We start from the raw sequence: 22,810 nt of genomic DNA on the forward strand, positions 1-22,810 counted from the left end.
AACGTGGACATTTAAAAAAAATAAAAATAGATAAAAATAAAAAAATTCAAAAAAACCATGAAGTGACACGTGGCAGTCACTGTTCATGACCGTTAATGATTTAAATGGTATTAGCAAAAAAGGACCCCATTGGACAAAATTGACAAAAATTAGGATCTATTTGAACACAAAACCAAAATTAAAATTTATTTGACAAAACTTGACGAAAATTGGGATAAAAAAGTATTTTAACCTTTTATTTTTATTTAGTGATAGCACGTGGGACCTATAGATTTAAACATCTCAAAGCAAATTTCTTCTTCCTTTTAAAACCACATTTATTTCTAACTTTCAACAAAATATATTATTATTTTTGTCGGTGTGCTTAAGGAAAAAATATATTTGAAATTAATTAATTAAAAACTAAAATTAAAAGTGGGAAAAAGGCTATTAGTAGTAAAATTCTCACAATAAAACAAGTATAAACATTTTAACAATTATTAATTTTTATAATTATATAATATAGTTTTTTAAATATTAGAAATAGGGTCCATAAATAGAAGGATATAAAGAGAATAAAAAAATGATGCAGAAACTATTACAAAAAAAAAAAAAATCGAATGTGTATGGATCCACGTTGATAAATTCTAATTTTGTATTCGAATTTAAGAATTATAAATATATTTAACTATTAATTTAATATTAAACTATTTTTATTTACTCTTTTAAAATTAATTTATAAAAAGAAAAATATTTAATTAAATAGTTGTAATTTTATTTTCTTTTTCCACTTTACGTATAAAAAAATAAATATATGTAAATTATTTAAAGATGAAAGGAGAATATATAGTTACTTATAAGAGAATGAACGTAATTTCTAACTTTTAAAAATAATGAATAAAAGAAAACTAAAATTTTGTGGAAAGAAGAAAACAATCTTTCTTAAAACTTTAAATATTTGTTTTAATTGAGTATTTCGTTAAAAGCATTAATTATTGTAAATAATGCACTCTATTTATCTTAAATAGTCTAATAATAACATAAATGAGAAATTTTATATTTCTATGCAGTTAATATTAAATGGTCATTTATATTTGATATTTAGTGAAAGCGCGTGGGACTAAAATTTAAACGTCTTAGTTAGATCAACTCCTTAAAATGGTATTCTTCTTCCTTCTTAAACCATTTTTAATTCCAAGTTTTAACTGAATATATTATTATTTTTATTTATGTGCCTATGGAAAAAAAATAGAAATGAATTAATTAAACAGAATAAAATTAAAAGTGGGAGAGAGGCTTTTTGTATCTATTTATTTTGTTTAGATAATAGAAAAAGAAATGATGTTTATTTTTGTTTTAGAAAATACAAAAAGAAATGATGGATAAGAGTGATTAGAAAAATGTTGTAGTGTTAAAATTAGTGGCTGTATAAGTTTTTTTAATATAGGAGAATTGGTTAAAATGTGTAGAAGGAATTGAGATTCCTATTTATATACTCTTGCCCTTACATTTTTTAGAAAATTGAAGCGTGTGTTCCACATCTTCACTATAAAAGCTTCTTAAGCATAACATCTTTTCATCATCAATGTGACCATTTCTCTTTCCTTCTTATCTGTTATTTCATTTTCCAATCTGCACCTTTTTCTCAACAGTTAAACAATTGCGTGGGTTTTCCCTGCTCTACAATGTCTTCTACTCAGAATAGTTGTGTTCTTCCCGAGAATATGCTCATGGAAATTTTGTCATGGCTTCCGCTGAAGGAGGTCGTGCAATTGAGATGCGTTTCAAAAGTGCGGAACCATCTTGTCTCTGATCCTGCATTCGTGAAACTGCATTTTCAAAGGTCTCCAAAAAATACTCACATCTTATTGACCTTTGTAGATACCGCTGACGACGGAGCACAGGACAGGAATTATGCCGTAATTTGCCCTATACAAGATTTACTAGACAACCCATCATCCACCCTTGAAACTTTACATCGCAACAATCGCCCATTCAATCGCAGTTACACTGTCTTGGGTGTCTGCAATGGCTTAGTATGCTTACAGGATTCTTCTACTGAAGAGGTATTTTCAGAATACTGGTTTCGGATTTGGAATCCGGCCATAAGGGCCATGTCTAAAGACTCTCCACATATTCGTTTTAGAAACAGCGATTATAAAGATGTTTCCTGGTTTAGGTTTGGGTTTGGATATGATGAATGGAGTGACACTTACCAAGTTGTGTTCTTGGATAATAATAAGAATGAATCGCAGACACTGGAGGTAAGAGTTTGGTCTTTAGGAGATACTTGTTGGAGGAATACGTTAACTTGTGACCCTGTTCCTACTGGGTATGGAAGTCCTCGAACTTTCGGAATTTTTGTGAGTGGTACTTTAAACTGGTTAGCATTTCCCAAATTTTACCTTGATAATTCTGATGAAGTTAAAATGAATCAGCTTGAAATATTTTCTTACCATTTAAAGGATGAGACATGCAGATATTTTCCTATGCCTGATGGCATTTTAGAAGTCTATGTTTATGGTCCTGAGGTTGAGGTTTTGAAGGGTTGTTTGTGTCTTTTTCATCATTATGAATATAACTTAATTATTTGGCTGAAGAGGGAGTTTAACGATGAAAAATCTTGGTCCAAGTTACTGACTTTTAGTTATCAGGAATATGTCAATAATGAATTTCCATTAGAGTTGTCGATAATTTGGGAGGATGATGAGGTTCTGCTGCTTGCAAACACTTATATATTTAGAATAATGATAGAATGACACCCCAAAGTTACCACTTTCATGACCACCTTACGTGGCAGTAGGAATTAGATTTAAATTATTAATTTTTTAATTGAAAAATTAAATTGGCATCAGGAAGCGTTATTTCCCGCACACACGCGTGTAGTTCAGTTGCCACATTTCCCACACAGCAGTCCGCGCATTTGTGTTTTCGTTTTTGAAAAATCCTCCACCGCTCCACCGCTCCACCGCTCCTCCATTTCTCATTTTTCTTTCTCCAAAGCGCCCGCAGACACACAGAACCCTCTCCTTGCCTTCTTCCCGCACACACACCGCCCAAATAACCCTTCCTGAATCCCTCTCCCTCTCCCTCTCCGCTCTGTCTCCACCAACAGTTCGAACCCCTCCCTGCGAGAAACCCTAACCCTCTCCCTCTCCCTCTCCCTCTCCGTCTCCACCAACAGTTCGAGGCAACTTTTTCTGCTGTCGTTGCTCAATCCCCGAACCCCTCCACACTCCCAATTTCATAACCTAACCTATACTTTTCCCCAATGTCGACGCTCACCACCGCTGCTCCCACCGCTTATCCTCACCTGCCATTTTCTTGTTCACTCACTCACGCACTGATCTTCATCAACACCTCAACCTCCCTTCACTCAAAAATTGGTGGACGTTCTTCAGCAGCAGCAGCTTGCAACCCATACACAAGAAACATGTAACCTAAGACATAGTTTTTGGACAAATTAATTGTAAGGTATTTAAATAAATATACTATCCAACATGAATGGTGGGCCCCACTCTGTTCCCCCCTAGGAAGACAAACAATATTTCATTTCTTTCAATAAATTTGCACTTGATACTTGACAACAAAAATTGGTGGAAGTTCTTCAGCAGCAGCAGCTTGCAACCCATACACAAGAAATATGTAACCCAGGACATAGTTTTTGGACAAATTAATTGTAAGGTATTTAAATAAATATACTATCCAACATGAATGGTGGGCCCCACTCTGTTCTCCCCTAGGAAGACAAACAATATTTCATTTCTTTCAATAAATTTGCACTTGATACTTGACAACAAAAATTGGTGGACGTTCTTCAGCAACAGCAGCTTGCAACCCATACACAAGAAACATGTAACTCACGACATAGTTTTTGGACAAATTCATTGTAAGGTATTTAAATAAATATACTATCTAACATGAATGGTGGGCCCCACTCTGTTCCTCCCTAGGAAGACAAACAATATTTCATTTCTTTCAATAAATTTGCACTTGATACTTGACAACAAAAATTGGTGGACGTTCTTCAGGAGCAGCTTGCAACCCATACACAAGTAACATGTAACCCAGGACATAGTTTTTGGACACATTAATTGTAAGGTATTTAAATAAATATACTATCCAACATGAATGGTGGGCCCCACTCTGTTTCCCCCTAGGAAGACAAACAATATTTCATTTCTTTCATGTTGGATAGTATATTTATTTAAATACCTTACAATTAATTTGTCCAAAAACTATGTCCTGGGTTACATGTTTCTTGTGTATGGGTTGCAAGCTGCTGCTGCTGAAGAACGTCCACCAATTTTTGAGTGAAGGGAGGTTAAGGTGTTGATGAAGATCAGTGCGTGAGTGAGTGAACAAGAAAATGGCAGGTGAGGATAAGCGGTGGGAGCAGCGGTGGTGAGCGTCGACATTGGGGAAAAGTATAGGTTAGGTTATGAAATTGGGAGTGTGGAGGGGTTCGGGGATTGAGCAACGACAGCAGAAAAAGTTGCCTCGAACTGTTGGTGGAGACGGAGAGGGAGAGGGAGAGGGAGAGGGTTAGGGTTTCTCGCAGGGAGGGGTTCGAACTGTTGGTGGAGACAGAGCGGAGAGGGAGAGGGAGAGGGATTCGGGAAGGGTTATTTGGGCGGTGTGTGTGCGGGAAGAAGGCAAGGAGAGGGTTCTGTGTGTGTGCGGGCGCTTTGGACAAAGAAAAATGAGAAATGGAGGAGCGGTGGAGCGGTGGAGCGGTGGAGGATTTTTCAAAAACGAAAACACAAATGCGCGGACTGCTGTGTGGGAAATGTGGCAACTGGACTACACGCGTGTGTGCGGGAAATAATGCTTCCTGATGCCAATTTAATTTTTCAATTAAAAAATTAATAATTTAAATCTAATTCCTGCTGCCACGTAAGGTGGTCATGAAAGTGGTAACTTTGGGGTGTCATTCTATCATTATTCATATATTTAAACCGAGATTTTTGTGGTATAACACCAGATATAATAGAGTAGATGGGGATGAACGCTATAAGGATGACAAATGGTATCTTTTCTCTCATGAGTATGCTCACAGCTTGGTTTCTCCGTGTATGAATTAAGTTGTCTTAATTGATGTTGATAAGGCTATCACATCATATGAGGTTAAGGATGATATGAAGTTCCATAGTCTTTCTGGAAATGTATTATGAATTGTAGAATGTAAGTTGTCTTTCTGAATTATGTAATTCATGCTGTATTTTTAATTTTCCATTGCATAATTTTTAATCATTTTTAAATTATGCAACACATGATTAAATCCACCATGAACAAATTAAGGACACTTCTAGAGTTCATTGATATATTTTAATTTTGTGTCTTCAATTTAAAAATTAAAACATTTTTTACCATTAATTTAATATTAAATTATTTATATTCATCCTTTTAAAATTAATTTATAAAAATATAATTAATTAAATAGTTATATATATATATATATATAGTTATATATATAATTTAAAGATGAGAAGATAACTCGACGTAGAGTTACCTGGAAGAGAATAATGAACATGATATTTAACTTTTTAAAACAAAAAATAAAAAGGAAACCAAAATTTGGTAAAGAAGAAAATATTCTTTCTTACAACTTTAAATCTTTGTTTTCATTTAGTATTTCTTTAAAAGCATTAATTATTGCAATTAATACACTCTATTCATATTAAAGAGTCATGACATAAATTAGAAAGTTTGTATTCATTGTTCTTAAACATCTCAAAGCAGTTCCTTATAATGATATTCATTTTCCTTTTAAACCACTTTTAATTTCAAGTTTTAACAGAATATATTATTGTTTTTATCCGTGTGCTTATGAGAAAAAGATATTTGAAATGAATTAATTTGAAAAAATAAAACAAAAAGTGGGAAAGAGATTTTTGTATCTTTTGAAGTGATTTGTAGAATATTGTATTGTGTTCTTGTTCGCCTAAGTATATATAAAGGTAAATAAGTCCAGGCTGAGACATATCATATAGAGGTACATAAGTCCAGGCTGAGACATATCAAGTAGTCTTGGTTCTCACTATGCTTTTATTATTCAGATAATAAAGTTGACAATTGGTATTATCATATTTTTTTTTATTTTATTATTATCTTTTTAGATATTTTTGGTTTTTTAAATAAAATTAAAAAAATAAATATTTGATTTACATACTTATTATTTTGCAGATAAGTAAAAATATCAAAAAAATTAAGAAGAATATCAACAAAATTTGATTATCAAGTACAAATGTTTGGATGTTCTCTTTCTATGAGGATAACGTGACCTCGACGCAAGGGAATCTCGTAGGGCACTCCTCGTGTTGATATATCCTCTAATTTGATGTGTCATCATGTCCACTTTCAAAATGATTGGGATATCCCAAATGAAGGGAGTGTCTCTAAAGACACTCTGACACTCAAGTTACAAACGTGTTACACATAGGGATACATAACAAAATTGATTCTTCTCACATACCTTATGAATAATGACTATATATAGTACTTTATTGAATGGAATCGCACAAAGGAAAACAAATATATAACGAAGGGTATATGATAAAATGAAAAATACTTTGAGATCTAAGAAAACTTTTCAAATATGACCAGAATCAATGGTTGAGAAATAAAGAAAATTGTTTTAGCGAAACAAAATAGTTCTTCATAAAGAAAAAATTAATAATAATAGAGTAAAAAAGATAATTTTTTTATATTACGTAGTAAATTAAAAGTTTATGTTATTGAACACTTAAATTGGGAGTGTTAAATGTTCTCATGTGAAAAGAAAATATACAATCAATAAAAATATTCAAATAAATATAAATATTCAAATGTGAGACAAAAAAAAATATTTAATTGACATACATCATTTGAACATAATTGCACAAAGGTTATGATAAGATGAAAAATATATTGGAGATGCTAATGAATTTTATGGCAATTCAATTTTTATATACACACGCTTTCTATTTTTATTTTTTCTAATTGTTTGGCATGTCATGAAATTCAATATCATAAACCTTTGATTTACTAGGTAATATAAAAAACTTATATTCTTTATTATATTATTATTGATTTTTGTTTCACTTTAAGAACTATTTTGTTTCACTAAATCAATTTTTATTATCTCTAAGATCTTTTTCATCTTAATATACCCTTAAGTATATATTTCTTTCTTTTATGCGATTTCATTCAACGGTTTGTCAAATTGTTTCCATTTGATCACTTTTTAATATTTTATTTGTTTTTTTATCATGTATTGATATTTTTTATATAATTATTTTTATTTTCTAACTTATTTTCATACGTGTAATTTTATCACTATAATTGTATAGGTAAATTTTATTTACTGTAATATAATAATTTGATATAATTGTCATGAATCTTTTTTATTATCATCCAACATATATTGAAATTCAAAAGATGAAAGATCTTTGTTAAATTTCAATTATTATTAGTTTAATCTTTGTTCTTTTTGTGATTTTGATTAAGTAATGTATTATAATTTTTATCAATGTACAAAAAAGAGAGAGATTTCATTAGAATTTGACTTGAAGTAAACATACATTTAAAATATTTTTTATAAATATTTAATAAATTTTTTGAATCTCATGAAATTTTATTTTGTATTTTAATTTGAAATGCATATAATTATAATTTCTTTATAAATACTTGATATTGAAGAGAAGAGAATACTCTCCTTTTAATATTAAATATTTGATAATATTATATTTTATTTACCATACTTTTTATTATTTTATAAAATTTAATTAATTGAGAAAGAGTAAGAAAGCGGATGAGTACCATACGAGTATATACCTATTACCTAGGGGATGGAGATCAGACAAAATTTTGATAGCAATTGCGTTTGGGTATGAGAATGTGAATGAATTTTTTCTCATGTACAGTATGTATAGTAAACGTTCGCTTAAGTCCACATTTTGATCTTGAGCGTTTGATGCGGACTCAAGAATAGGACTAATCCATCTAATATTTCTTGAGACATTATTGGTCTTAGATAAATTTTTATTATCTTTAGCTTTGAGAAACTCATTTCGGATGAAACAAATTACACTAGAATTGTATTCTATAAGTTATATATGCATTTGGAAAAGAATTTATTCTTTTTATATAATTAAGAATGTTAATTGGTTTATAATTTTCCAAACCTATAATTTCCCTTAAGATATTTAATTCTGAAATTAAATCAAATCTATCAATATCCAACAAATTATCATGTTTTAAATATTTTTCAAGGTTTAAGCAATTTTCTTTCAGAAATGAAATATCTACACACAGTAATACACAAAACATTTGCTCTTTTTTGTTCATAGCTCCTTTTTGTTATGAAATTAAAGTTTCAATTCTTCTTTTCTTTTGAATTCTTGAATAGCCTGATTCAAATTTTCTAGTTGACATATTTATATATTTTTATATGAAATAAAAAATGATAATATATAAAACACTACTAAAGATAAATATAAAAAATGAATGAATTAAAATAATAAAATCTGGTTCTGGTTGTCAAGAAAATAAACTATATAGTAGATTTGTAGTATCTTAAAGTCTCAAGTCTCTTTTTCGTTCTTAAGCCTCAATTTTTTCACAAACTTGCAAAATTGTTTGTTTTAAGATTAATAATTAATAAAAATAATTAAAAAAATATTGTTCTTCTAAACTCGATAGTAAGTCTTTTTTTTTTCTAAACTTATTATCTTTTTACAAAAAATTCAACTTTCAATTATACTCCAATTAATCTATTATCCCCCAAAAGACTAAATTATAATCTAATTAATAGTTTTGTAAAAAAAATTCAGTTTCTCTTCAAGATATAAGCACACACAAAAAAACTCTGTAAATCTAAAAGTACCAAAAAATAAAACTAGGCAAAAGAAATACATTTCTAATTCTAATACAAATCCAAAACAGAATAAAAATAACAACACAAATAGAAAGAAAAGACATACTAACCAGATATGAGAATGAAAAAATTGGTACATAAGGGCAACATGAGATTCAAAATATTTAAGGGATATAATCTGCAAATACCCTAGAAAAAAAAAATACTATTATAAGGAAATAAAGTAAGGAGAGGGAAGATAAGTCATAAAGAGACAAAAGAAAAAAATAGAATCTAGATTCATTATAAGAGAATAAAGATGGTTAATCATTATCTTTCTTGTAAACAAAATTATAATTTACTAAATATATGTTTTAACTCATTAATTATCATTTCTACTTCTAATAAAAATTGACATACATATACTAATAATTTAATTAAATTTTATTCTCAAACATAAACTTATAATTAATTTAATAGAGTTATACTAGTAATAAAATATTTGTTTGAGGCCTTTTTATATCTTAAACATAATTCTATAATTAGTTTAGTAGAGGTATATTTTTGAGGCCTTTTTTTCTTAAACATAATTTAATAATTAATTTAATAAAAAAATATTAGTAGTAGAAAAAGATTTTTTGAGGTCTTATTACTCTTGAGGGCTAAAATGAGTGTTTTACTCGCTTTATCCTTGAACCGACCCTGTCAAAGATAAAGTGGTTCACACTTTTGAAACGCATTTGGATTGCACGACAGCCTTCAGCGGAAGCCATGACAAAATTTCCATGAGCATATATTCGAGAAGAACATAATTATTCGGAGGAGAAGACATTGTGCAAGAGGGAAAACCACTTCACACAAATCTATGTATTTGGAGGAGAAGAATAAACCTAGATTTTATTTAATATCACACTTATCTATGTATTCTTGTAAAATTCAATGTATATTAATTATCTTTAACCACAACCCTTAGGGCATTGGTTAGCAAGACCCTTAAATAAAATATGACCTAATAACCATTAATACAATTTTATTTTATTTAAATGACAAAAATATCCTTAAATATTGTATATGTGTGTTTAATATTTTATTTAATGCTCACCAATAAAAGTTAAAAAATAATTAAATAATAAAATAACTATATTTTAATGTTGCTAAAAATTTAATATAATTAAACACAAAAAAATTTAAACTAATAGAAAACCAACAATATATATATATATATATATAAATATATATATATATATATATATATATCATCATCGTCATCATCATCACATTGTCATGCTTTACACTTTACATTTCAAGCCACACACATCTATCATTCATGATATACATTTTTTTTAGTCCAAGATCAAACCAAAACCACAGATAAGTGCATAACAATCCACCAACGCATCAAGTAAAAATGCTTTTCACAACAAGAGAAACTTAAAATAGAACAATCTTAAGTGACTGACTTTTCTATCTACAAATCTCAAATAAAAGATCTCAACGTCAAAGTAAAAATTCATATATCAAAAATTAACTATCAAAATTTCAGCTTAATCCAACGATCAATAAAATAAAATTTCAACTCAAATCCAAATAAGTCAAATCCACCTTACTTAAGTCAAATCAGGTCTACATCAAATCAAAGTGACACGTGAGTATATTAAGTTGTCGTCCCCGACTTTGCCTAGGAGTCTTAGCTATATATTAAGGTTGGCCAACCTTCTTTCCACAAATATAGCTTGATAAGGTAAATTTTATATATGCGAGTTTATTTTCTTACTAAAACTTCAAATATGAGCCTTGACATATGTAACTAGAAGATGGGGGATTTTTTTTTCAAATATTAGATTATGTTTTCAATAGATAACAGGTTTCCTTATCCATAATAAAATTGTAATTTCCTTTTTCTAGTTTTTAAAATTTTTGTTGTTTACAAAATCTTATTTGATTGTAATTTAGTATAGGATTATTTGATGTAAACTTTAAGTGATTTTTACATTGTAATTTTTGAATGAATTTATTTGGTTGTAGTATAAGAACATGAAATGGAAGGGAGTGTAGATAATATACCGAATGATGTCAAATATTGCAATTTGATCAGTAAAAGAAGTTTATTAAGACCCTCACTCTGTAGAACATTAGCCATTGCTTCCTGCACTCCATCAAAAGATATTTCGTGTGTTCTGAAAGTTCTTTTCAAATTCCATTTCATATACGTGTGCTTCCAAAAATTTCTTTCGAAAAGTATTATATGCATTTCAAAAAGTGTATTCTGAAAACCTGTTCCAAAAAATATTGCTCCGGAAATATTATTTTAAAATTTTCAAAATTCCTGTTTTGGAAAGCCTATTCCAAAATTTATAATTTCAAAGTGACTTTTATACAAATAAAATGGTCATATTCAAAACATTGGTGAGATGCTGGAAGAAATTACATAAAATCTTTTGCAAACTTAAGACAAGATCAAACACAAAAAAAAAAAAAAAGACAAGGGCGTTTCAGCGTAATGGAGACGAAACTCTCTAATTCGTGACAAAATTCTAAAAGTTCATTTCAAATTTGAAAATAGGAGTAATTTAAAGTAGAACCTTTTGACATACCGTAATACTCTCTCTTTCATGAAATCTTATCTTAATTTCTAAAATTTTAAATAATATTTTACGTTTCGCTTATTTTTAAGTCGTTTCAAATAACGTAATTTTCTATATCTTTTCTCTTCGTCTATTTTCTTTCTTTCTATCTTAATGGTCTTGGATTTCATTTTATATGATAGTTAAAATCCATGACTCAATGTTTGATGGAATATGAATTTCATATCTATTTTTGAACGTAGTTTATAAACATTGAAAAAATAATATCACCTTTCAATTTAGTGGATTTTAAGAGATGTATCATTATTAAATTTTTGAAGAAGATTATTATAGAAATTTGAAGGATAATAAATATGTGAAGACCCAATGAAAAGGCAAAACCTTATTATATCATCTTTAAATAACGAATATGCTGGCTTGTTTATCATTCATCAATTTGGATGTAGACACACAGGCACTTCGGAGTTGACTGGTTCATCATCAGCATCCTCACTCTGGCTGTCTTCAGAATCCATTGAGGCTCCCTTTTGGAAGTAATCTGTTTTGAAATCGTAATCACCATCCATTGAAGCTTTCTTATCCTTTTTTCTTTTGTTCTTCTCTGCGCGCCTCAGTTTTGTATTAAGCATACCATCTGCAGTGTATAATTTTTCATTTTGCCTACTTGCTGCATTGTTATCCTTCTTCTTTCCACCATCATCTTCCATGGCTTCATCCACCTCACCCACATTTCCGGGACCTTCGCCTTGGTTACCTGACTTGGTTTTTGTCTCATCCTACAAGAGAATGTTTTAATTAGAAAGTGTGAAAACACTAAAATTCCCAACATACGATTGATATCAACAATAGTCAATTCTCTAAACGGTTTCAAGAAACAAACCTCCAACATCATTTCAGTAAGATTGAGAGGGTGACTTGAAGGAACTTCAACAACATTGAAGTCATCAACAGATTTAAGGCTCCCAATATATGAAGATTCATTGTTATAGACTTCATCAACGTTAAACTCTTTTGCAAATTCAGAAACTATCTTCGCCTCTGAAGGTTCACCTTGATGCCTATTTGGGGGCATGGTATAATACTGAATTTTACTTGAAACATACAAACAGAAAGAGAAATTTCTGCGTTTAGTTCTTTCTCAATTTTAACTTCAAAACACAGAAAAGTAATCGGTTCTCTGATCATAATTTAAGAAATTCCATGCATGCGTACCCTCGTTCCAATCACGAAGAACGATTCTTGCAGTAGTAGCAACATCATGTATTCCATCCTTCTTGAGTTTGCCCTTCTCTCTAGCTACCTTCCGCAGAAAGTCGTCAACATCACCTACATTGAAACTGCCAATTTTGTACAGAGTTACCAGCTGCTCAGGCAGACACAGCTTTAGAATTTCCTTCACTGCGTTGGCCAAGTTAAAAGAAAAGAAATAAGTCTTTCAATTTACTTAACAAGAGTCAGTACAGCTTAAATCAGGATTTTCCATAAATAAAATAATTGTATCATGCAAACTTCTAAGCGTTTTGGAAATTAAAATTCTCATTACTAAATCAAGCATTAATTTATATCTAAACAAAATAAAAACAACCATAGAATTTTAAAAAAGCATAAAAGGAAGCATAACCCAACAGCCCAGGCATAAAAAAATCCAATGTTCTATAACATCACCTATCTAGTTGCATTTTTAAAACCTAACAAAACCCCATTTTATAACTAGGGTAAGTGACAAGATTTAACCAAAGGGTGCTATTATCACCGACATTCGGAGAATGGTTAGACCAAACCACACACAACCATATAATAAAATACAATGTACACACCCAGCGACCCACAGACTAACCTCATTCACACCATCATTGTTAACACAAAAGTAAAGGGAAGTTGTAAAGAGGGAACGATTCTGAAAATAATTGAATTTATAATTGAAAGTAATTCTATTTGAGAAAATGGAGGAAAAGGGGATAAGAAATTTACACAAAAATAACATGTTTAAAGACAAAAGGCACCCTTATATATATAGGCACTAGTCAAACCAAATGCACCAAAAAATAGAAAATACTTCAAACTGTTGTAGAATTGAATAGAATTTCTTCAATGTCACAAGCTTATTTTCTTTTACTATTTTTTTCATGTAAAATACCTATAAATCTTCTACCATTCATTTCAAACTGAATTAATGCAAATAAACACCTGAATAACCAGATAATAAGGGAGGGGGGAAATGACTTGGTATACCTGGGCTAATTGGATCCTCTAAGTTCTCAATCCTCTTGCAATTTTTTAAGGCAATGGAAGCATCATTATGTTGAGACTTCAGCATAACAACACCAGGGCATTCTAGCAACTTAACATTTTTGTCCAAATGAACCTCTTGCATTGATCTTGTTAACCCCGGAGTAGAGCCAACATTGACAACATGAGACCTTTTTAAACTATTAATAAGACTACTCTTCCCCACATTGGGCAAGCCAATCAAACCCACGGTTATTGACTTCTTGATCTGTCAAGACAAGGAAGCAAAACAACAACAAAATCAATGATCTAGAATTAAAGGACAAAAGCAGAAAAAACAAAACAATTAATGGATAAGCAATAGACATTATAAAGACTAGAAAAACAACTACAACAGGGAAAATAGATAATCAATCAAATGACAAAACCCCCAAAAGGTAGCAACGATAAACCATGAAGATGCACAGTAAAGCATACTTTTCCAACTCAAAATCTTTACATTTAGCTTTGCTGTGTGATTGACCAAATGTTGGTACATTTATGCAAAAGCAAACAAATGAAAATGTTAGATCAGTGTCACCTAGATGACTAAAATAGAACATATGTCTGTGTGTTGGGTGTGCGTGCTTTTAGCTAGGTGCAAACTTCACTCTTTTGTGTAGATTTAAGTTAGACATAAACCGACATTTCTATTATTCTGATTTTAAAAAGAAAATGTTTGGATAACAAAGTATTTTCAACAGATAAAATAGCAAAAACAAAACTAGGTAAGAAGAGAAACCCTATCTAGCAAGATTGATACTTATCTTACACTAGAAACGATGATTCAGAAAAATGCATCAACAATATAGAGAACATTAATGCCAACAATTCTGAAGTTCCATTTAGAGGTGATATCATTATGGGAACAAGTTGTCAAACTCGAGAGTCTATGTCAAGAGTATATGTAACAAGTTTACATTATTATTATTACAAGTTTACTTTAAATAAAAAAATTAAAATATCTATAAATAATATAATACTTTATTGTTATATGATTCTATAAATAACTTTTTATACTTTTTTAATGAAATATTATTATTATTATTACTATTAGATTATTATATTATATTTTTAAATATTTTTTATATTTTTCTAATATTACTATTCTTTTATAATTACTTTAATTATTCTCTTATATAACTTGAATGGTCATATTGTATACTAGATTTTATATTTTATATAAGAGAAAAGGTTGTTGGATTGAGGGCCAAAAGCTCATAAGAGAAGAAAGGACCCCTGAAACATCATCTCTCACGAAACTTCGCACCACTCTTCTCTTTCCCACCCCAGTTTGACGTGGACATAAATCTATACTGATATAATAATCAAAAACACTTTAAAACACCAACATTCATACACCCTCATTATCATCTATCTCTTTCTTCCTATCACATTACACCACCTATCATTCCTACACTTCTCTCACTAAGAACAATCAAAACCCAACTGTCCATGAATCACTTTCTACAAGAACAAGGTTTACACATTCATTTAACTTATCATGTAACATAACAAATCATAATCAATAATAAAAAAAAAATGAATGCATGAAACGTGGAGTTTAATAAAGATAAAGCAATTACCCTCTCCTTGCGTTCAGCTTTCTTTTGCTCCAATTCTTCAATGGCCTTCGCTTTTCGAGCTTCAAGGGCTTTCAGTTCCTGTTCCTTGAAGGGCCAATCGTTGGGAATACCAGGATCCTTCTCAACCTTATTTTTCCCACTCAGCCTAAGCTTCTTCGCTTCCTTCGCTTTTTTTCTGTTGTGCTCTTTCACCTTCCGTATCACCTTGTACTTCTTCTTCAACGAAACCCTCTTACTCTTACTCTCTGCACCCCAAAAAATTCACAACAATAATAAAAAAATAAACAATTAAAATCATTGCACACTACTGATATCAAACAAAGAACAGGGATTGGGTTTTCTTACTCTTGCTTTTCATCACCATTTTGTGTTCTCTACCTTTACAAGAGAAAAAGAGATGCGAACGATAATCCACGTCAAAAATAGTAGAAAACGGAGAGAAGAAGAGAAAAGATTTGAAGAGGCCTTGGAGCGAGCGAATAGAGAAGAATGAATCAAGCTGATTTCGCATAGGAAACAATAATCTTTGGGGTCTTTATGGCTCGAAGAAAAGTCATATGGACTGCCAACTCTGTTGTTGGATCACAAGTTTAGTTGAGTTCACCAAGTTCACGACAAATTTAGCGAGATTATTCCAAAATCAAGTTTACTTTAAGTTTACTTTAAGTTAACTCGGGATATGGGTGTGGGAACATACATTCTACACGTACATTTGATAACCATGGGAGCAAGTACCATAGACATAAGGTTTAGTAATAATTTAATTTCTACTAAAATATTAAAAAAAGTGTGATCTACCACTTTATTTTTCTTTCTGAGCCGGTGCACAAGACACATCCACCCACAAACATTTCTTCAAATTGACTCTAAATGTAAGTGCCAAAAAATGAAAACCAACCCAGTTATGCTCTTCACTTCTCCCTAAGTTTATATACTATAAGTTTATTTGCGAAACCTTTTGATTTCATATTCGGTTCAACATTTAAGTTTGCTTTTCCAGTAAAGGTATCTTCTATTCTATAATTTTCATGTCAATATAGTGTATCCAATGCACATTAGCAAGACCATAAATTTACAATATCCCAGGCTAGAATGCATGGAAAAACATAAAAAACCACACTCATACACACCAAAAATATCAGCAGTGAATACATAAAGGATTTTCAATCATATATCTGATAATAATTCCATGGAGGGAAGCACAATACAGGAACCAAAATTGTAACTGTGAAATGACTCACAAGCAACTGATTTAGCACAAAATTTTCATTATGAAAATCGCAATTTTACCTCATGACTTCTTGAGTAATTCTTCAACAATTTGAGTAGAGTATCAGCTCCAAGACAATCACTTAGTTGCAAAATATCGCTTGATTTGGCTTTCTTAGTAGATTTCCTCCACGCTAAGTTTAACCTTTGTTGTTGCGTACTACACTTGAAGGCCACGGTAGGTAATTCTTCTCTAAGGTATTTGAGCCACTTTTCTAAAGCTTCTTTAGGGACAAGATCTATTGTAAGGGTCAAATGATTAGCCAAAGCAAAAATAAATATTCCACAAAATGGAGAAAGCAGACAAAATGAAATATGATCAGTAAACTACCAATTTTACTTAAAAGCAAGACGAGACGTTTATCAGGACCCGATTTCATTACCATGTTTTCTATCTCGGGACAGCGAGTCCCCAAAGGATCCCGGGCATCAAGAACCTCCAGTAAGACATCAGAGGCTTCAATGACCTTAACAAGATCCTTGTAAAAGGCTCTATCTGAGCTATCTATGGAATAATTAAAAACAAAAATAGCAATTGTAAGAACATAGGCAAGTAAGCACTTGATAGTTCAAACTAACCAAATTGTCAAGAAATTGCAAATAAGTACACACCTCTGGTCTTTAAGGCGGTACCAAAATCATTACTATTTTTTTTAGAATCCTCTAGCAACTTGGAGTCATCTTCCTCCTCTAGCAAGCCCAATTTCCTTTTACGAGCCTGAAACAAGCAATGAATAGTAAATTCCTAACTGCAAGAAAAATAGAAATCACAAATGACACTTTACTTCGCACCACTCTTCTCTTTCCCACCCCAATTTGACGTGGACATAAATCTATACTGATATAATAATCAAAAACACTTTAAAACACCAACATTCATACACCCTCATTATCATCTATCTCTTTCTTCCTATCACATTACACCACCTATCATTCCTACACTTCTCTCACTAAGAACAATCAAAACCCAACTGTCCATGAATCACTTTCTACAAGAACAAGGTTTACACATTCATTTAACTTATCATGTAACATAACAAATCATAATCAATAATAAAAAAAAATGAATGCATGAAACGTGGAGTTTAATAAAGATAAAGCAATTACCCTCTCCTTGCGTTCAACTTTCTTTTGCTCCAATTCTTCAATGGCCTTCGCTCTTCGAGCTTCAAGGGCTTTCAGTTCCTGTTCCTTGAAGGGCCAATCGTTGGGAATACCAGGATCCTTCTCAACCTTATTTTTCCCACTCAGCCTAAGCTTCTTCGCTTCCTTCGCTTTTTTTCTGTTGTGCTCTTTCACCTTCCGTATCACCTTGTACTTCTTCTTCAACGAAACACTCTTACTCTTTGGTGGAGCTCCAAAGGTGCATGAAGAGCTCTATGGGCAGCGGAAATGGATGAAGGAATGGAGGCAAGTTGGAAGGCACTTGCAAGCAATGGAAGGTGAAAGAGGTGATAGGATTTCCTAATCTATGCTAGCCTAAGGAAGGTGGCTAGAGGTAGAGAGAGAAAATCTCTAGAAAGTGGTGACTCTCAAAGGCAATAGAGGGAGGAGTGCTCTCAACTCAAGTTGCATCTATTGCATAAAATTTCAAGAGTGTCTACAAATGAGTGAAATTTTGGCTTTTATATGAAGCCATTTACACATGAGAAAGGAGAGCCTTTGGATGGAGTGGGCCTTGATCTTGGCCCTTAGATCAAGCTTGGAGAAGGAGGCTTGATCTTGGCCATTGGATGATGCCTTGGAAAAGGAGGAAGCATTCCTAACCCTTGGATGCTTTGGATCCATGAGGTGTAGGAAGAAGTGTTGACTTCCACTTAGTCCACCTTGGCTTTTTTGATAGCTCATGGCCAAATCTCCTATTGGGCTTAGTCAAGCCCAATTTTATCAATTGAACTACTCATTGTTTGACTTATTATTCTAGAAAGCAAAGCCTAAACAATAGGCCAATATTATTGCTATTCTATTGCTCTTTGAGAAACCTCTTCAAATCTTCACATCTTCTTTGGCCCATGTGAAGAGTATGAGAAGCCCATGTGGGTTTGGGCCATCTTGAATGAAGCCCAATTGGATCTTTTTTAGCATGCTCCTTGTTATTGGGCCTCTTAATGGGCTTGGGCTTGAAGGTGCATGTGGGTCATGTATTGGGCCTTGAGCATGATTTGGGCTTAGGCGTTGACCCAAGCTATAAGCCTTGTTGGGATCACATCATCCCCTCCCACTTGAAGAGGATCTGACCTCAGATCAAGAGGGTCATTTAAGGCTCACAGCAACTAAAGCTGGGTTCCACCAGGATCAAAAACATATCTACAATAGTCATCAAACAGAATTGGATTAAAATCATGAAGACCATGCAGTATAATTGATTGGGGAATGTGAGAAAGTGGGCTTATAAATTTGGAAAAAGTTGGTATTAGGCCCACTTCACAAGAGTGTCTTACACTTTGACTTATATGATTTTTGAAATGAATTTTAAAGTCAGAGTGTGTTTTGGCACAATATGTGGAGGAGGATGAAATAAGTGAATAAGATGGAGAACAAAAAGGTTGAGAATGAAACAAAACAAAAGATTTAATAAAAAAGTGAGAAGAGTTTAAAGATGGGAGAATTCCCTTTGAAAATTGGGTCTTCATGGAAGGAATTGGTGAAGGATGGTACACCAAATCCTTAACAATGAGTTCCCTTAGGCTTGAAATACTCTTTAACTCTACCACTTTTGATTGTCGTTCAAGCTCACTCTCTTGTTTTATTTTCTCTCTTGCTTCAAATTCTTTTCTCTCATTCTCTTCTTTGGCTTTTCTAATATTATCCTCTTTTGCCTTTTCTTCTTCATCTCTTTTCTTTTTCTCTTTTATCTCTTTGTCCTCTTGTTCTCTTTTAGCACAAAGTTTCTCAAGCTCTTCTTTTTCTCTCTTCTTTTCATACTCTCGAAGCTTTTTAAGTTTTGCTTGCTCTTTCTTATGTTTTGCTCTCTTTCTTTGTTCACTCAAGAGCAAGTCCAAATTGTGCTTAAAATCTTTTTCTAGTCTAGAAAACTTAGCAAGATTTTGGATGAAAGCATCCCCTATGTCAATGAAGTTTTCTATCCTAGCTTGTTGCTCTTTAGTGATCCTAAATGAAGGGGGAATGAAATGCTTCCACATGCATGCTTTCAATTCATAAAATGTATTAATGCATGATTTTGTCCCCTTTTTCACTTTATATTGCCTCTCTTGCCACCACTCGAATGCACGTCCTATAAACCTAGAAGTAACATGCCTAAGAATGTCAAATTGACTATATTTACTAAACAATGGTTGCACCAATTTCTCGGTATGCCACATCCAATCTCTAAATGATATTGGTCCTATATCCTCCCCAAAGAATGGAATGTCACTATGAAATGTATGATGCAACTCATGACTACCATGCTTATGCAACCTAGGACTATATGTAGAATATGTACTCATGGTGATTGAATGAACTTATGCAACTTGAAAAAAGTGTGGTAGAGGAAATCAATCACAAGTGGACCTCCAGGTTAGGCGAGGTGAGTCTTTAAGACTTCTTAAATACCAAGGCCAATCCTTGCCAAGATACACTTGTAAAAGGTGTCAAAGATCACACAATTGTCTAAGTGCTAAGTAAATAGAATCACTCGAGTCACTAAGCATAAAACAAGCAAACAAGACTCAAAGAAATTTAACACTAAAAACGGACCCTTAAATGGCAAAAGATTAGAGACTTTGATCTCACAAATCAAGCCACTATGCAACGTGAAAACATGAATCTAAGCTATGCAGCCTAATGTAAGGTGAGAAAGCACTTAGAACTTTCAACACACTTACCACTAAAAGCGAATTACTAATAGATGATAAAGGTTCTACGTAGGAGATGGGATTGAACACCTTGTGGTTCCCCAAGACACCTAAGTAGGTCAAAATAAAAGTTCAAAGAGAGTTAAAATTGGTACACAAAATTTAGGCAAAGAGGAGCAACCCAAGAGCACCAAACTTTTAGAGAACTTTGAGTAGAAAATAAGGCACAAAGGATGCTCCAAATTGACCAAAAGAAGTGACCAAATTGTAGAAAAACTAGTAAACTAAAAGATACAACAATTACAAGCCATAATGGCCAACAAAAATGCTTGAAATTGGTGTTGGAAGCTACTCCCGAGGCCAACTTGAACACCACAATTTTGCACATCAAAGTGATGCACTCCCAAGAGCACTTTGGTGCCAAATGAAGCCTTAGTTGATGGCTTTGAAGTATACACCAATTGGAGGAATATTTGGACCCCTTGTGGATGCAAAATGCAACACCAAACAGCAACAAAACCTGGCCAAAATAATGAACAAAAACAGCAAACAAACTATGCCAAAGGCATTGGTTAGCTCTCACTCAAGCAAGAAATTGATGGCTCAAAATTTTCCAAAATATGGTGAAGGTGAGAGGAAGAATTCAAGCACACTCTCTAGAGTTTTACTTCTCAACCACCACCTAAAATGCTACCTTAGACTAGCAACCAATTTGGAAAACAAAATCACTTAATTCACAATCAAGAGCATTGAAGCCAACATTACTTGCCAATTGAAATGTATAACACAAGAAAAGCTAATTAAGAAAGCTAAACCACATTGAATATGATTTGACAAGACTGAATTGAATAGCCAAAAACAAGGACAAGCAAGAAATTAAGGCTTGAAAGAAAGGAAAGCACAACAAAAGGAATCCTAGAATGGAACTAGAATAGAGTAAAAACCAAAAACAGAAACTACAGTGCTCATAAAATGCTTATGGTATTCATTGCATGTATGCCAATGTGAGGGAAGTAATCCACTCCAAATGAAAGCAATTGATGGCAATATGGAATACACACATAAACAAGCAAATGTATAAACAAAGAGCACTGAAATTCTGAAGCAAAACACACCAAAAATGCACTAAACAGTGATTTTTTCGAAAACACAGCACCAGAAAACGCTGACAGATGCCTTAACTTTGAAGAATTTTCATATTTTTTGTACTGGACATATTTGAATGATTCTTTTTGTTACTTTTTCGTCTAGATGTTAAGAAAATTATGCAAAAATCAGAAAGGGATTCGGTGCTATGAATCGTTACAGTTAAATCACACAAGAAAAGTGTGCGTCAGGACACAAGTGAAAACAGCAGCAAACTGGCACTGAAAAACGCAGAAAGTTGCCTCTACTTCAAAAATTTGTATAGAATTCAATTCTCAACATAATTGAATGATTCTTGTTGGAGAATTTTCGTCTATGACTTAGCTTTTCGAAGCAACAATCAGCTTAAAATTTGGTGCACTGAGTCACTCGTGACACTTCTCAAACAGAAGGTGTGCAGTGGAAAAAAGTTGAAAACAGAAGCAAAAGCAGAGTGAAAGGGGAAGATGTTCAATAGACAAATCAATTCGATTTGGAGCTTGATTATGATCTAGAATCAAGCATAGATGAAGATGAACATCTTAGGACACTCTAAGGCACAAACCAATCGGTGAAATGGCATTAAAACAGTGAGGAAAGCTGACTCAAACAACCACACGCATAGCATGAAGCTTCATTGCGTTTTGGAGTGGAGTTTGGCACGGTTTCACTCAAGCAAGTGCAGAAAATGAATGTAAACGGTGGAAAATTGAAGAAACATGTAAAAGAAAGCATGAACAAGACATAGAACACAACTTGAATGGTGGAAATTTAAAAGAAAAAAAAGAATCACCGAATAAAAATGACAAGAAACACAATGGAAACAATAAAATGGTGCTGAAATGTAAAGGAAAGCTAGTAAATGATGTGAACCATAGCAAGCAAGGAAATCTACAAATAGAGTGTAGAACACTCTTGTAGTCTCATAGGTGAAAGAAAAACAAAAAAGAAGAAGATGATGATGAAAACAAGACGGAAAAATGATGGAAACACAAGACTAGGAAAGAACCTTACCAAACCTTGAGAGACCATGGTTTGATGGCTCTTGATACCATTATGGTGGAGCTCCAAAGGTGCATGAAGAGCTCTATGGGCAGCGGAAATGGATGAAGGAATGGAGGCAAGTTGGAAGGCACTTGCAAGCAATGGAAGGTGAAAGAGGTGATAGGATTTCCTAATCTATGCTAGCCTAAGGAAGGTGGCTAGAGGTAGAGAGAGGAAATCTCTAGAAAGTGGTGACTCTCAAAGGCAATAGAGGGAGGAGTGCTCTCAACTCAAGTTGCATCTATTGCATAAAATTTCAAGAGTGTCTACAAATGAGTGAAATTTTGGCTTTTATATGAAGCCATTTACACATGAGAAAGG

The 22,810-nt window shown here is 32.4% G+C and overlaps 2 protein-coding genes across 2 annotated transcripts; one reads left to right on the forward strand and one right to left on the reverse strand.

Moving 5' to 3' along the window:
* The first annotated feature begins 1,664 nt into the window (after positions 1–1,664).
* LOC114184521 (F-box/kelch-repeat protein At3g23880-like) lies at positions 1,665–2,738 on the forward strand. Its single transcript, XM_028071828.2, has one exon. The coding sequence runs from the start codon at positions 1,665–1,667 to the stop codon at positions 2,736–2,738; it is 1,074 nt and encodes a 357-aa protein (XP_027927629.2).
* An 8,910-nt stretch (positions 2,739–11,648) lies between these two features.
* Positions 11,649–22,500, reverse strand: LOC114184523 (guanine nucleotide-binding protein-like NSN1). Its single transcript, XM_085673377.1, has 9 exons — positions 22,465–22,500; positions 17,631–17,900; positions 17,136–17,241; positions 16,855–17,028; positions 16,545–16,762; positions 13,633–13,897; positions 12,609–12,798; positions 12,281–12,491; positions 11,649–12,176 (listed from the first exon to the last, which is right to left on the reverse strand). Exons 1-9 carry the CDS (start codon positions 22,498–22,500, stop codon positions 11,832–11,834), a joined length of 1,815 nt encoding a protein of 604 aa, XP_085529503.1. The 3' UTR covers positions 11,649–11,831.
* Between the last annotated feature and the right edge of the window lie 310 nt (positions 22,501–22,810).

This window comes from Vigna unguiculata, chromosome 5 (genome assembly GCF_037176805.1).
Source record: "Vigna unguiculata cultivar grain cowpea cultivar isolate G323 ecotype 2 chromosome 5, ASM3717680v1, whole genome shotgun sequence".
In the NCBI taxonomy this organism is placed as follows: domain Eukaryota; kingdom Viridiplantae; phylum Streptophyta; class Magnoliopsida; order Fabales; family Fabaceae; genus Vigna; species Vigna unguiculata.